Consider the following 15,493-nt stretch of genomic DNA (forward strand, 5'->3'; position numbering starts at 1 on the left):
TATCCAGGGGACAAGTTTAGCCATTAGGCATGAGTTAAACACCTTGAAGACATTTGAATAGTGGTTAGGCCACTGACCAACAGGCAGTTTAGTTCCTCTTATCATCGCTGCAATCTCTTCCGCTGCCCTAAACAACAGGAAGTAGTCTTGCTGTTGTTGTGCTTGTGGCTTTTATCTTTGCAAAGCTGCAAACACTTTCTTGTTGTCTCTGCAATGCTGATAGTTACTGAAGTGCAAAAGTATATTGTGTCCGCCAGTGCAGACAGTGTGGTGACTTCCCTGAAGGGAGAGATACAGGTGCATCATGAGAGGAGGACACACGGGGCACCTCTGGACACCAGATTTCTTGTTTACTCACATCTTTTAGGCCTACTATCAATCTGAGCAGTGCATCTATGGAAACACTTTACTTAATGAGGAGTTTATTTGTAATTGGAGTCTTGAGACATAAACATCACAGTTCATTGGGATTTGACGGTGGCTCCTGTTTTGTTTGTTTGTTTTTTTAATGAATCCCCAACAATTTGGTTTTATGAATAGCACCATCTCCAAATCACCAAATTCGATTTTAACCACTAGGTGGCAATATTCCCACATGGAAAATGTCTCCTGCACTCAGCACACGGTGAGATCTAATTTCTTTCCTTTCAAAGTTCCAAATTAGGGTCAGCTCAGATCATTTCTGGTTTGTGCATACAACAAAGTACTAATGTGCATTCTCATATGTAGGTCATGTCCTTCACTGTAGAAACATGCTTGGGTTTGTGTTTCAGGACTTTCAGGGCTTTCAGGGTTTGCCAGCTGACTGAGTGTAATGTGATTGCTGTTAGTTGGGCCATAATTCCCTAAACTCATAAAATGAAGCAAAATTTCGACTCCACATATTGTGACATGCCAGTGCCATGCAAGGTATTATGGCACCTTCACCTTAAGTCTCTAAAACCCATTTTCAAACACAAGTACAAGCCTCACAAAACTGCAATGTCCTGGTTTATTGTCATACAAATTTAAAGTACAGTATTTGTACATGATTATTTCTGTTTTTGTGTTATTTTAAAATCCCAAACCACTATATTTCAGAGGGAAAGACTGTATGTTTTAGTCCAGGATATACTTGCATACTTACTTACTAAGTTTATCATAGTGAAGTACCCATAGTACCACTAAGGGTCATTGAGATCTGAACCAAAGATCAGTGAGTCCGTTGAGAAAAGTGACAACAATAATTGCTTCCTGTGAGGTTTATTAAAGGCTTGTATTGATAAATACGACTTGCTGTCAGGCTGCTTTCTGTACATCTCAACTCATCCAAACTGATGATGTACTCTTGTCCTGACCTGTCAGACAGTCAGGCAGTGTGTACCATGTGTAGCTGCTCCTACATACTGCACAACACAACAACATGGGAACAGATATGGAGCCTAAAGCAGGGTCATGCTGGTAAGACAAGAGACACACTCCCTTCTTAACACAGCCAAGTGGATCCTCAAGAGATGTTACCATCAATCATAACCTCTAATATATGGCTACACAGCACAAACGTTATGATTATCCTCAATCTTGCAGCAACTTTCAAATGTTTTATGGATTTTTTTTTGCACTGTTTTTGTCATTACAGTGAATTCAAAAGCAGTAAGTACTACAATTAAATGGCACAGTAGGTGCAATTTTCTGTAAGTAATGGAGCCATTTTCTGTCAGCAAAACATGAGGATGGTTCTCAACTACTTAAGGTCATCAATCCGCCTTCCAATGTCACTCTGGCCGGTCACATCCTCTTGGGCCATCCCACGTGACCTTGGATTTTCAAAAGAGTTACGTTCCTCAGTGTTTTGCTTATGCACCACATCCAGTGGAAAACAGTTTCTTTGGGCAGTCTTAAATAATGACTAATGGCCCCTCACAAAATGAAGAAGCAAACACTCATAACACTTTGCCAGCCACATCTCTCCTATTTCAACAGTGCGTGCCAATGCTATAAAGTACTAAGCAGAAATCTTTGCAGTACACTGTTTTGGATGATATACTAGATGAATTTATTCTACACTTGTACCACTGGAAATAGTAGATCCCTATGTGCGCCAATGAATGTCTTTTGAGCTGTTACTGTGAAGCTGTACTACCAATTTCACTTCATTATTTAAAACAACAACAACAACAAATAACAAGTAAAAATATCTTCTAAACTAATTCATGCAATAGCCAGAAGACATTCGGAAGACCCTCCAGTTAAGGAAAATAATACAGCACACCAAAACATTACTGTCTACTGCATACAGTTATTACTGATGTTACTCATGAAAAAACGGGAGGTCCAGAAAAGCTGGAGTTTCATGTTTAAAATTTCAACTACACTTTGAGCGAAAGATGAATTTGATTATATTCCATATAATGTTGTTTTTTCAGACGGCCATTAAATGTTTCACAGTTAGTATGTGATATGAAGCAGAAATACAGTGAAGACTGTCACATCACCTTTATCTAAACATGAGCTGTAACTTCAGCAATTTCCACCTATTTGACTGTTAGTCTCACAAAAGACGAAATCACAGCAGCGGTCAGTGTTTCCTCTCCCACTGTTAACGATACTGCATCCTCTTTTCCTGCTTTCATTCATACCGTGTTTCAGGTGATACCATGAAGGTACACTTTAGCCCTCAGAGGGCTTTCCGTTCCCCTCCTACGACACTAAAAACTAAAAATGGGACACATCTGCCTGTTTAGTTTTTATGAAGATGAAACTCCCACAGTTTCCCCTGTTCCTGTGTCCACTCTTAAAACCAGGCTTGCGCTCAGTCATCTGTTGAGCCCTTCCTGTGCAACGAGAGAGCATGTCAAAAGTGATGTAAAATATGGAGTGTAAACTTCCAGAAGTGTCTGGACGGAGAGGCTTGAGGGGGTGAGTGGAATGTGTGTGGAAGGGCAGGGCAGGGGAGGCCTTTGCTGTGTTAAGTAGTATCAAGAGTCTTAATCCTGTCATAGTATAATATGAATAACTAACAGTAACAACGCCAAACGGGTTACATCATTGGCAGAGTTGCATTTTACCACTAATATTTACATAACACGGGCACTCATTCTCGTTCTTTTTTCATTACAGATTAAACCATCTGATGAAATGTGGATGAGAGCAATGTTATGTCTAGGAGCAAGAAGACAGATAGCAGTGATAAACGTCATGTAAATGGAAGCCAAGAGCAGGCAAACTAGTGATAGAGGGTGTTTGGAGCTTGCTGTTTAATGTCTATAGCCAGTGGGCAATGCACCTAACCTCCTCGCCTGGAGCATGTCTGGCTTTTTGTCTGGCTTTTACAGGAGAGTAGACAGATTACTTGCAAGGGTTGAGACGGTTCAGTGAACTGAAGGTACTAGGTGACATGGCAGCATGAAGGGGGGGGAGGGAACCATATCCTTTTACAGTCTGGAAATAAAGCAGGCCAGGGGCAGTGGAATGGCCTAGCGTCTGTCCTCTTATTGGGCCATTAGATGACGAGCACCACTGGCTGTGGAGGTCCAGCACCAGACTGTAGCAGGCAGGGAGGTCAGTTAACACCCGAGGAGTATTTCATGTGTTATTGATATAACCCCTCCGTCTGTACTGTAAGGCATGACATTACTTTCATAGCTGCATTTATCTGCAGTATTCTCAGACAGATACAGGAGTCTCTGTGTGTTGAATCAAGCAACAGTTTCCGGCTAGAGAGGTTTGAACCAGATTTTTAACAGAATCAGAGAATATAAGTTTCTCATGATGGAGTAGTTTGACATTTTGAGATATGCACTTCATTCACTTTCTTGCTAAAAGTTAAAAGAGAAGACTGATACCGCGCTCAGTCAAACTACAGTCAGCAGCTGCTTAGCTTAGCTTAGCATGAAGTCTGAAAACAGCGAGCCTGGCCTGACCTTCTAAGCTCAGTTGTTAAACTCTGCTTTTTTGCATGAACTAAACAAACATTAGTGAAGCTTTAGAGGTGCCAGTAGACAGAATTAGTTACCTTTGGGCATTGCCAGGTTAGCTGTTTTCCAGTCTTTTTTGCTAAGCTAAGCTAACAGGCCGTTGGTTGTAGCTTCACATTTACCAAACAGACACGAGACTGGTATCAAACCTCTAATAACTCTCAACATAAAGCGAAGAAGTGTATTTCCTAAAATGTCATACTGCTCGTAGCTGATAACGTTGCATAACAGAGAAAAACAACAAACAGCTTGAGCAGAAAAACTAAAAAGGAATTTGTTTGTGATGTGCGTTTCTTTCATGTGCGTTGCTTTCATCCTGCCAGGGGATACACCACAGACTGGCCGAGATTAGACATCCTTCCTGCAGCATTTTTCATGGTGACTCCTGGGATTTGAAGCTCGAAAAACACGCATGTGATGTACAAAGAGAACAGCTCAAGGTGCATCACCCCTTCGCCCCGGCGGATCATGTGAAGAAAACTGAAATAACTCATGCAAATCTGAAAACACGCAGACCTGAACCCTGTCCCTTTTAAACACAGGAGGCCGACACTGTGACGAGAGTCGCAGTATGCCAGGAATGTCCTGATCCGTCCGGGTGCCTTAGGGAAGAGACTGAGAATGCTCATGACCCCCCCCCCCCCTTTAATTCAATACATGTGAGAGGATGATTCATATGACAGGTCATATGCACAATGAGTACTTCTGATCTCATGTATTCACAGGTATGATGTATATTCTCACTGACACTGGACCCTTTTCATTCTCACTTACTGGCCTGTCTTGTCTTTGGCTGTCTTCTCCAGTTTTTGTCCGTCCACACTTTAAAGCTTTTACATCATATCAGATGACTATGATACATCTTGTTAGCCACCGGCAAAGTAACCTGTAGTATCATAAACCCATTTATTTCCATAAATGTGACGTTTTTTTGTTTTTTTTTTGTCACAATGAGGTGATGTCACTGTTTTTTAAAAAAAAGAAGTGTGCAATTTGATGATTATTGGGGTCAAGGGTTGCGCGACCCCTCAGGTCCAGGGCTGTTGTCTGTCTGACGAAGCAAGTAAAGTGTGGTTAATGAGTGGCAGTTAGAAACAAGTGGTGATATGTGGAAGGAATGCAGCACAATGACACACACTTGTCGATCAGCGCTCAAGTGCCTGGGTGGTTTGTGGGGGCAATCTAAATGTCTCAGTTATTATTAATTTACACCAGAACTTTTCTACTCTAAGACTTATGACAATAAATTTCTCCATTATGGGTGCTTAGTGAGAGAATAAATAAATTAATGAATAAATAATGCTGCTGTAGGGTAAAATATGGATTTAATACAAGTGAAAAGTGTCCATGTGTAAGGTAGGTGATTGTTCATTAATGGTGAAAAGTGAAATCACCCTTGTAATAATCTTAATCAATACTTTCTGAAAATCATCCCCTTTAAATGAACATTATATACTAAAAGGTGTCCCAGAGAAGGTTTTGATGTTCTTGTTCCTTTTGCAAAGTCTGATTTTAGGAATCAGAGTGGGAGGGCTCTGGGAAAAGACAAGAAGAGGGCGGTGCCAGCTTCTTCATATTCACAAATGTCAATGAACTCTCCACAACAAACTGAAGCCTGAGGTGCGTGGGATGGACTTAGGATAATGACTGTGGAGTTCTCGGGTAATACGGATTAACTCTGCTGAAGAATTTCTACACCATGACAGACAGAAAATAACAGTCCGTCGTGTTACAGTTTGTCCGTAGTCGCTTCATATCGGACAGGTTGGATTATTAACCTCTGGATATCATCGGATCAAGTTGTTCCTGCGTTTTGGGGGACTATAAGACAGGTGACTTTATGTAGAGGTGCACCCAACTCCTTCAGGATGAGACTGTGGACTTTACTTGTCATTGTCTCGGTGTGCGCATCCTCCCCTCTCTCAGCCGGTGAGTTTGAACTTGTGGCTTTGCGACTTTTACGCACGCACTTTATGAATATGTGGCTGAGTTAAGCAGGTATTTCACGTGCTGTTTTGGGAAGCGTTGTATTCACATGCGTCACAGCATCATAGTAGTGGAAGCTGGTATTTGCAGTAGCCCAATATACATTTATATGCCCATAGAGGCAATTCTCTCATCCTCTTAACCTTTTCTTAGCAGAAACTTCTAAAGCCAAAGGTCCGGCTACAGAGAGCCGCTGCTCCGGCCGAGCCTGCAACCCCCGAATGGGCAACTTGGCCCAGGGTCGAGTGCTGAGGACCCAGTCGGTCTGCGGCTCCAACTCCTCGGACATATACTGCTTCTACAAACAGACTGCTGCCCCCCGCATCAGGGAGACATGCTCGGCAGCGAAATGCAGCAAGTGCAACTCTGCTATCCCCAGCCAGGCGCACCCTCCCTCTGCCATGAGCGACTCCTCTTTCCGCTACCCTGGCACTTGGTGGCAGTCTGCAGAGGGCGTGAAGGGGGAGACGCTCCAGCTCGACCTGGAGACGGAGTTCCTCCTCACCCACCTTATCCTGGTGTTTCGCTCACCCCGCCCCTCTGCCATGGTGCTGGAGCGATCCCAAGACCACGGACACACATGGAAGGCCCTCAGGTATTTTGCCAGGGACTGCGAGGAGACGTTTGCTCTGGCAGAGGGGTCGTCAGTCGGGGAGAGTGGAGCAACTTGCACCTCCAAGTATTCCGCAGCTTTTCCTTGTACCAGAGGAGAGGTGAGTACGGTGGCCCAGTAAAAATACAACAAGCATGTCGTTTTGCTGAATGAAACGTTAAGTTACTTTCCTCAAACTGACAATGAAGGGAGAGCACACATACCACGAAGAGTGCATCACCAGTCAGTTGACCCCCTCCCAGCCCCGCCATGCCTTCCTGTAGATCCACCCCTGGATGAGTATCAACTGCTGTAGGCGTTAAGTCAAATCCTCACAGTGTTTGTTATTATGAAAGTTGACACCTTTTCATATAAATACGCCTCTGGCACTATAAAGTCCTACCTGGGCAGAGTTATTAAACTTCAAAGCTTTGACATACCAGTACTCACAAGACAAAGATTACAGTGCCTGTACTTCATGTGATTATCCTTAGAGCTCTTCAGTATGAGGGAAATTAGTATTACTTTTATATCTTTTCAATACTGATCTATATTTTAATATGGAAAATGCAAGCCAAGCCAAGCCAGTTTAGTTTATACAACCCAATATAACAGTTCACAAATTTCCCACACAAATCTTCGCAATCTGTACAGCATATGATACCCTGCATCCGTAGACCCCTGATTCAGATCAGGGAGAGCCTCCTTAATAACCTTGTAACAGGGCCAGAAATTGAAGAAACATCAGGAAGAGAATGTGCAGACACGCAATAGATGTTGTTTGTACAAAACAGACTAACTTTGTAGAATGACAGTGTGGAAAGCCAGGATGACACAATTCTAGATAAATTGTAACCATGTATTAATAATATCATATACCGTAATCTGTAAAATTATCAAATTCAGTACAAAGAAATGTGTTCTTTAGTTATCTATTGAACAACTGGATTTGGAAAATCAATGACATGATATGATCATATCTTCACAATATGATTTGACAGAAATCCTGTGGAGAATAGTGTAGAATTACCACTCAGTCCTAACCTGAAAGCTCTTATTTTGAAGACTCATCACTGTGAGGAGGACGTTGTTGCTCAGAGAAAAGTACTGAAGGAGAAAGATTTTCGGTTTTGGACAGGAATCTGACAGTGATCACATCAAAACAAGCTGCCAGACAGGCATTCCTGCAGCACTTCACAGCTATAACACTCACCATCTGCTCTGCTTTTGTTGTCCGTTTATTGGCACCAGGATGCACTACAAACTGATATCACACCAACCACTGAACAAGCAGACGACCACGCTTTGTAAACTGATCTCCTCCGATGGGCTGTGGAAACTAAGCCTGCTTTAACACGCACAGCTAGAATAGCAATGTTCACTTTTACCTCTTATGTTCCCTCAAAGCATTTTTTTGGACCTGCTGTATCATCACAGGGAGGTCTGGGCCAGATGAGTGCCTATAGTTAATTCATGAGCAGAGTCTTCATTCATGCTGATGGTGTTAAGGAGAGACACTCACTGGACAATAAAGGTTTGTTTTGCTCCAGAGAGCTTCAGACCACCATTGGGAGGTTCTGGTTAAACGTCTGAATGAACATATGGCTTTGACTGAGCTCATAATTGCAGTGCTACAGTATGTCAACTCTCTCGCGTAAGCCCATCACCCTTTATAATTAGTGTCTCTGTTGCTAAACATGCGAAGACATCCCCAAAATGTTGTGTGAAAATGTTGAGAGTTTCGGGAACAAAGTAATACTGCAAACATCATGTACTTAAACTCTCTGACTGTAGTAATGAGCTGAAGTATACTTATCGGTCATCGCAAGTGAAATGTTCTCATTGCAAATCAGAATTGGCTTATTTGTCAAGTGCTGTGATTATGGAGTGAATCTTGTTAACATCTGTTCTGTATCATTAACCACATGATGTCTGAATGCATTTTCAATATGATGCAGAATTAAATCTCTCTGTGTGTACATTGGAAACAGACAATGCAAGAGGTATTAAATATGGTCTGCAATGTATAAAATTAAAATGGCACATGAAAGCTTTTTTCAGCAAAGGTGAGGGCTCTTGGATGTAATGGTTTACAAATTTTTAATGTCACATGAAACCCATGTTTTTATTTTTAGATTTTATATAAAGACAGAGAGGGTGTATCTGAAGGATCAACATTCAACAAAACTTAATTAAGGAGAACAAGAACCATTTGTCCATGTTTACATTGGAGCTGGTCTGGTTTTCCTAGAATAGCAGCTATTTGAGGAGCATGAAAGGCAAACCAGATGCCTGTTTGGCAGACCAAGAAAAAAGAGAAACTGACATGATTTATGTTTTCGTCATGGTCTGTCAGTGTCTCTAAGATCAGGTTTTACACTTGTTAGTGAGTAACAGACTTTGAGAGATTTTCTTGTATGTATCTTCTACTTCAATCTGCAGGTGATCTATCGAGCCTTGTCGCCCTGGCACTCAGTGGATCCCTATGGATCAGCTGCCCAGGACAAACTCATGATCACCAACCTGAGAGTCCGTCTGCTGCAGCGGCAGCCATGTCCCTGCCAGGCCAAACATCCTGGTGCTGCTCTCCTCCCCACAGACCATTATGCAATCTATGATTTCATTGTTAAGGGCAGTTGCCTTTGCAATGGACATGCTGAGCACTGTGTGCCGGCCAGGGGCTACCAACCCAGCCAACAGAAGCCCAGTAACATGGTGAGTGATTTTGAGCTGCACTTTGTGAGCCTACACAAGTTGCAGGTGCACAGTACTCCACCAAGGAAAAGCCCTTGCACAGTTTGTTCTGTTTTGAAAACTTACAGAGATGTTGTGTCACGCTGAAGTCTGCCAATGGGTTCATTTTGTCTCCGTTTTTATTTGTTTTATGTGGTGAGATTGGGAGTAGAGGGTTTGGGGTTTTGTTCCCACCACTCCCTTGTTACTCAGCTGTATGCTGGTATGTGCTGCTCAATCTGAAGGTTGCAGTGAAGACTGGATATTAGGCCACAGCTTTACCTACCATTACAGGGATTTGTGGATGTGGAAAACCTTAATTATGGTATTCAGCCTAATGCTTTAACAATCCAGTCTCTGTCATGTTATTCTCTTTACTGTAAATGGAGAAGAGAAGCACTTTTTTAATTCCAACATGCTCTAAGGGGGTGCAGACATGTTACACAGGCAGCATTAAGCTGCACAGTGTGTAACCACTGTACTTGTGCACGTACCTGTTAGTATGTTGCAATACTTAAGAAGTATTACACACATGACAAGTAGATGCAACACTGTTAGAAATCAGCATCAGTGGAAAGAGTAACGCCTGCACACTGACTGCAAACCACAAATTTATCTAAGTGGATAATGTTTTGATCCCAGTTGGATTTTCATCGGGCTAAAATGTTTTAAAATGGTCACCACACCCTTTATATACACCAGTCGACTGATGACAGGCTGTGTGATGACAGGTGTGGCTATCCATCCAACCTGCCCAGGGTGATAAACACCTCAAAACAATTAACAGTTCAAGAGAAACACAAAGAAAACCCTCTCAAAAATACAGCAACTCAAAGAACAGTTGGAGTATCGTACAGTGTAAAGCCATTTACAGTATATTGCAGTGACCAACCTGCTCACTTCTCTTGAAGCATTTTTCCTTCACATTCACAAGTTCCCTACAGATACTGTGAAATTCCAAATAATCTTCTGTCTGTGATGTTTGCAGGTCCATGGAAAGTGTGTGTGCAGACACAACACAGCCGGTGACCACTGCGAGCGCTGTGCACCTCTCTACAATGACCAGCCTTGGCAGGCAGCCAACGGCATCACAGGGACACCGCATGAGTGCCAGAGTGAGTGATGGAGCAACAGAGTCAAATGCAGTAGTAGAACACACAGCATGCAGACTTATCTCGAAAATGGATTTAGTCTCATAAATCACACGTAACCTTTGAGACGCTCATGCAAGATGAATGAAAGAGCAGCTCCTCTTTTTATGTCAGCTCCTGTGAAAGTTGCCATCATGAGGGCTTTGGAAGTTCAAGCTGGGCACAGAAAAACCTCTCTTGACTGTACGTGTCTGTCTAAAACCAGAGTGCAAGTGTAACGGTCACGCCAAGAGCTGTCACTTCAGTCGTGGATTGTGGCTTGCAACGGGACGGCGAAGTGGCGGCGTGTGCGACGCCTGCCAGCACAACACAGAGGGCCGCCACTGCCAGAACTGCAAGACAGGCTTCTTCAGAGACCCCAGCCTACCGAAAACTGCCCCTGACTCCTGCAAACGTAAGGCCCTTAAGAGTGTAACTCTCTTTTTCCTGTCTGGATGAATGCCAGCAGAGAATTCCAATTAAGAGGGGCAGCCTTTGATATTTTCAGGACAGTAATGGAGATTTGATTTTCCTGTAGACCCTCCAGATTAAAACAGATTGATGTCTTTGATAAGTCTGTTTCCCCTCACGCACCTTTCTGAGACCTGCCAGGGCTGAGACAGTTAGATCACTCTACTCTGCTCGTTAGCAGGAATGACGGCGACCGCACTGTTTTGGAATGTGACTGTAATTGCAAACAATGGAGGAATTTCCCATGGACCATGCGAGCACATTTTTCCAATTCTTGCCCTTTCCCCCCGCCAGGCATGCTGCAGCATTTTTTAAGGACAAACATGCCATTTTTGGAAACAGATGAAGCAAGTCTGTAACAAAAATCATTTGTCATCACAAGCGACCACCAGGCAGCAGGTCTTACAGCGTAGAAAGGGAGGGATTTTCTGTTTGTTGTCGCTGCTTAAAGCTTGATGAGTACACACTCCCAGCTTGTCACTTGTTACAGGAAGATGATAAAGTACATATAAGTTTTTTATTGCCGTGGGAGCTCAGTTTGTATACTCTAATTATGTTTGTTTGTGCTTCTCCAAATGTGTTTGTCCTCTGAAAACAGGCAGGCTTGTAATGTACACTGAGTGCTTGTAGGTATGTGCCAGCAAAGGAGACACGTCTTTTGGCATACAAACATAGATGTTGACATGCAGTTCTCTTGTTCTGTCATCCATCTCCTCTGCAGCCTGTTCCTGCCACCCTGTAGGCTCTGTCCTCTCAGGAGGTAGCACTCTGTGTAACCCTACCAGTGGAGAGTGCACTTGTAAGCCCGGTGTCGGGGGCCCCCGCTGTGACAGCTGCATGCTGGGATACTGGGGGCTTCATGAATATGGCTGCCGTCCATGTGACTGTACAGGGGACTGTGACCCCTACACCGGTGACTGCATTTCTGGGTGAGCGCCAAGACTTAATCCCATATCCATATGTACTCATTCTTGGGTTTGTAAGTGATGTACGGTGTTGAGGCAGAGTGCATTCTGGATGATTAACGCCGAGTGGAGCCCTGCCTCTGACTTGTTTTACCTCTGCGGCACAGCTCAGATGTGGAGGTCTTCTATACAGCCACTGGCCACATGGGACACAGCAGCAATAATAGTGAGACGGCACTCTTTAGGGTAGAGGAGCTTTTCTCTGCACTGCACCACTCTGGTGAGTCACAGGTCATATCACACTTGATACACTGCGCGCTCATCAAGCCACACTGATAAAACACAGTTGTTCTGATCTTGAAATCTATACATCACAATAAAGATATGATATTCACAATATGAATCTTAATATTCATGTTTCATTTTTTCAGAGAAATGTGAGTGTGTAGAGGTAAACCTTGGCAGCCCTAAACTGTTCTGTGCTGCAGAATATGACTATGGTAAGTGCTCTTTGAAAGAGGGAATTGATTCGGTATTGTGTGAGCATGTGGCCATTCAGCAACATAATGGAGTCTGTGGCTGTTTAAAACCCATCAGATCTGGACATGATGAAATTCTGAATGTTGAAAAATGCTTCTCGTTGCTCCACTTTGATATCCTGTGTGGCGATTCCTTAAAGGAGAGTGTTCTTATAGACAAAGTTTCTGTTTACATTTGGTATCAACAAAACGCAAAACGAGTGTATCTTTGAGGCTTGTCAAATGTGTCGAATGCACTTTCTCCCACATAAACAAATTTGCAGAGCAGAGATTTTGTATTGGGAAACCATTGGCAGTTATGTGTATCGTATCACTCACATCTAGTGGTTAAAAACTCCATATTGTGACTTTAAACAAGTAATACCAAAGCTTTGGTAAAGTGGTGCTGACGTTATCATAAAATGAATGGTTAAAGTTGATGTGGCAGAAGCCAAAACATGCATCCCTCAATTTCCATGTTACGACTCAATAGCATATCAGTCCCTGCCCCGTAAAGGACCACATCTTTGAAATTTCATGCCCTCCAGTTTAAAAGGAAGGCTTTCTGTCAACCTTGTTCAGTTTCCAAAACACCAGCTGAGAAAATAAATGTAGCTGACATCACACTCCCATTATCTCCCAACTCTCAAAAAGCTCCTCCAGTCCCTCCTCACATTGAAGGCTTGGTAGTTCTCCTCGTAGTACCAGTAAACTAATTTGGATATATAAAATTGGCAGAGTTCTCCTTAAAAATGTCCCCTGGTGCAAAACATTGCACGTTTACGATGTGTAAAGTCAGTACTTATACTTTGTGTTTTGAAGATGGCAGGCTGCTAACTTGTTGAATGACTCTTTGTGTTGCTTTGGCAGTGCTGGTGGTGAGGGTCATGTCAGCTCATGATAAAGGCTCCCATGCGGAGGTTGAGGTCAAGGTCAAGAAGGTCCTGCACCAGAACCCTCAGATGAAGATCCAGAGGGGAAGAGTCACTCTTTATCCAGAGTCCTGGACTGTCCAAGGCTGTACCTGTCCCATCCTCAATCCAGGTCAGCTACAGCCACTTCCAATGAGTAACTTTAGTGCTCACAATGCAGAAGCTTTTAAATTAGCTGACTCTTTAGTGGACAATCTGCCAGTTTGTGCTGAATAGAGGATCTTCGTTGCTGCACGAGGAGAGTTTGAGTGGATGCCAGTCTCGTAGCATCACTCATTTAGAAGCAACATTTACAGCTTAAAGATTAGAGCCACCTCTCTGTTAGGAGACTATTTCACATCTAGCACACACAATACACAATAATACTTTCTGGCAACATTCATCATTCAATTAATAGTTATATAATCATGTGTTCTCTTTTTGCATAAGGTGCTTTCTCTCCTGTTCCTTGTACTTTATGAACATTCTCAGGTATGTTTCTGCTGTCTCTCCTCTCCAGGATCTGAATATGTTGTGGCTGGTCATGAGGACTGGAAGACCGGCCGACTGATGGTCAACACCAAAAGCCTGGTTAGACCGTGGAAGTCAAGCCTGGGACGCAAATTCCTCCACATGCTCAGAAAAGACTGTGGCCACTGGTAGGGTTTCGTCAAGAACTGCGAAAGACAGAGTGATGGACAGGTGGAGGATCATCTGCAACATACAGATGGGTTGTTGGATCAGTGAAGGCACGTGCAAAATGAACAGGGGGACGGTCTCAATTAGGCCTTTTGCTTGGATGCTAAAAATGTAAGCAAAACCCCACATATGCCACAGGGATTTCACTATTTCTTCCGTTTCCAAAGTGGAATCCGCGGCCCCAAGGAACAGCTGCAATGCCAGGATGCTGTGGTCGTTGAACTGTGATAGAGATGAGCACATGATGTACCTCTTCAGAGCTACAGTGACTTAAGAATCAAAGAGAACAAAGCAAGCTGCAAAGACTTTCATCTGGCCAAAGACAAAAGGTTGATATCATTCCTGTGTTACTGTATGATATTCTTCAGCCCATATATTTTTGTCCACATTGTAAAACAATAAGGAATACACGTTAAATCACAGTTGTACTTTATTTGCTGGCCAAAGATGCCGTCAGAGCTGATGAGCCAAAGCAGTCTCGTCCTTCTGTATCAGTTTCACTGGGAGCTGTTTACTTTGAAATCTTACAAAGGTGCAGACTGAATTATCTTTGTCGACTCGCAGATATTGGCGATAAATCACAAATGAGTCAACATCAGAATGCAGTGTCAGTATGTGTGAGTGGATGGGTGCATTTGCTTGATGTCCTTGGTGGTGGTGGTGGTGGTGGGGGGGGGCTTGGGAGTGTGCAGGTCAGAACAAGTAACTCCTGGATCAGGTGGAGAAGATGAAAAAAAAAAAACATTAAAGGAATCAGACAGCCTGATCTGAACAGCTCCCCTTTGCTCCACCACACTCACCTGCCTGCTGTCTGCTGAGGGCAAAACACTCAGCTCCACCCTCTCTGGTCTGGAGTGCAATCAACTGACTAAAACAGTCAGGATTGAGCTGGCTCTTACAGCTGCTTCACTCACAAAAATGCATCACCGTCAGGCTGCTTAAGTCCGACATGATTCTGGAAGGATTTTCTGCTGTCTTCGCACGGCCTGCTTCCATATGAGGAGGATTCACTTGAGGAGGCCTCTCTGAACCTGACTCAGTGGGAGTCAGTGTGTGTGTGTGTGTGTGTGTGTGTGTGTGTGAGAGAGAGAGAGAGAGAGAGTGAGAAAAAAAAGAGGAGTGCAGACTGTCTTAACATATGCTTTTCTACTTGGCCTGTGACTCCTGCTGCCCCAAAATAAATACGTATTAAAAGCCTGTGTATTCATTGACATCACAGTGTATCACATCCAAAGTCCACAGGTCATTTTTGAGCCAGTCCCAGTTAAGAATAGTCGTGATCTGCTGTCTCAAAGGATAAGGACAAACTCTGTGAGGAGAAATGATGCATTCCTCAGCCATGACATCACCGCCCATGTCCTTGTCCCAAAGACTTTACCAAAATAAGAGAAAATGTGCTGGATTTTCTTGTAAAGGACAAAGTGGTGACTTGGGGCGCATGAATGTACTCTGCCATCAATGTGATGTTTGTAATGCTATTTCTGTGCTTCCTGTAAGTTCTTTTTTTCATCTGAACTTCATAAATGACATGTCAGTGTGCTCATTCTTAATGCCTCTGGGAAAGGTCTATTTTGTTAAATGGTGCTGAAACA

The 15,493-nt window shown here is 43.3% G+C and overlaps 1 protein-coding gene across 2 annotated transcripts; it reads left to right on the plus strand.

The window, feature by feature from the left end:
• The first annotated feature begins 5,455 nt into the window (after positions 1-5,455).
• Positions 5,456-15,449, plus strand: LOC124061326 (netrin-4-like). Of its 2 annotated transcripts, none has more exons than XM_046393013.1 (10): positions 5,456-5,885; positions 6,096-6,655; positions 8,977-9,249; positions 10,256-10,382; positions 10,624-10,812; positions 11,590-11,797; positions 11,941-12,053; positions 12,205-12,273; positions 13,162-13,335; positions 13,723-15,449. In XM_046393013.1, the coding sequence occupies exons 1-10, from the start codon at positions 5,825-5,827 to the stop codon at positions 13,863-13,865; spliced, it is 1,917 nt and encodes a 638-aa protein (XP_046248969.1). In that variant the 5' UTR covers positions 5,456-5,824; the 3' UTR covers positions 13,866-15,449. The 2 variants fall into 2 exon arrangements, with proteins under 2 accessions (XP_046248969.1, XP_046248970.1); XM_046393014.1 differs by having other exon boundaries at positions 5,457-5,885; positions 6,099-6,655.
• Positions 15,450-15,493: the final 44 nt, after the last annotated feature.

The sequence above is a fragment of the Scatophagus argus genome, chromosome 7 (assembly GCF_020382885.2).
Source record: "Scatophagus argus isolate fScaArg1 chromosome 7, fScaArg1.pri, whole genome shotgun sequence".
Taxonomy (NCBI): domain Eukaryota; kingdom Metazoa; phylum Chordata; class Actinopteri; family Scatophagidae; genus Scatophagus; species Scatophagus argus.

Coding starts and splice junctions, on each gene's coding strand:
- LOC124061326 (XM_046393013.1), top strand. CDS start 5,825: ATGAGACTGTGGACTTTACTTGTCATTGTCTCGGTGTGCGCATCCTCC. Junction 5,886..6,095: donor ATCCTCCCCTCTCTCAGCCG/GTGAGTTTGAAC, acceptor ACCTTTTCTTAG/CAGAAACTTCTAAAGCCAAA. Junction 10,813..11,589: donor TGCCCCTGACTCCTGCAAAC/GTAAGGCCCTTA, acceptor TCTCCTCTGCAG/CCTGTTCCTGCCACCCTGTA.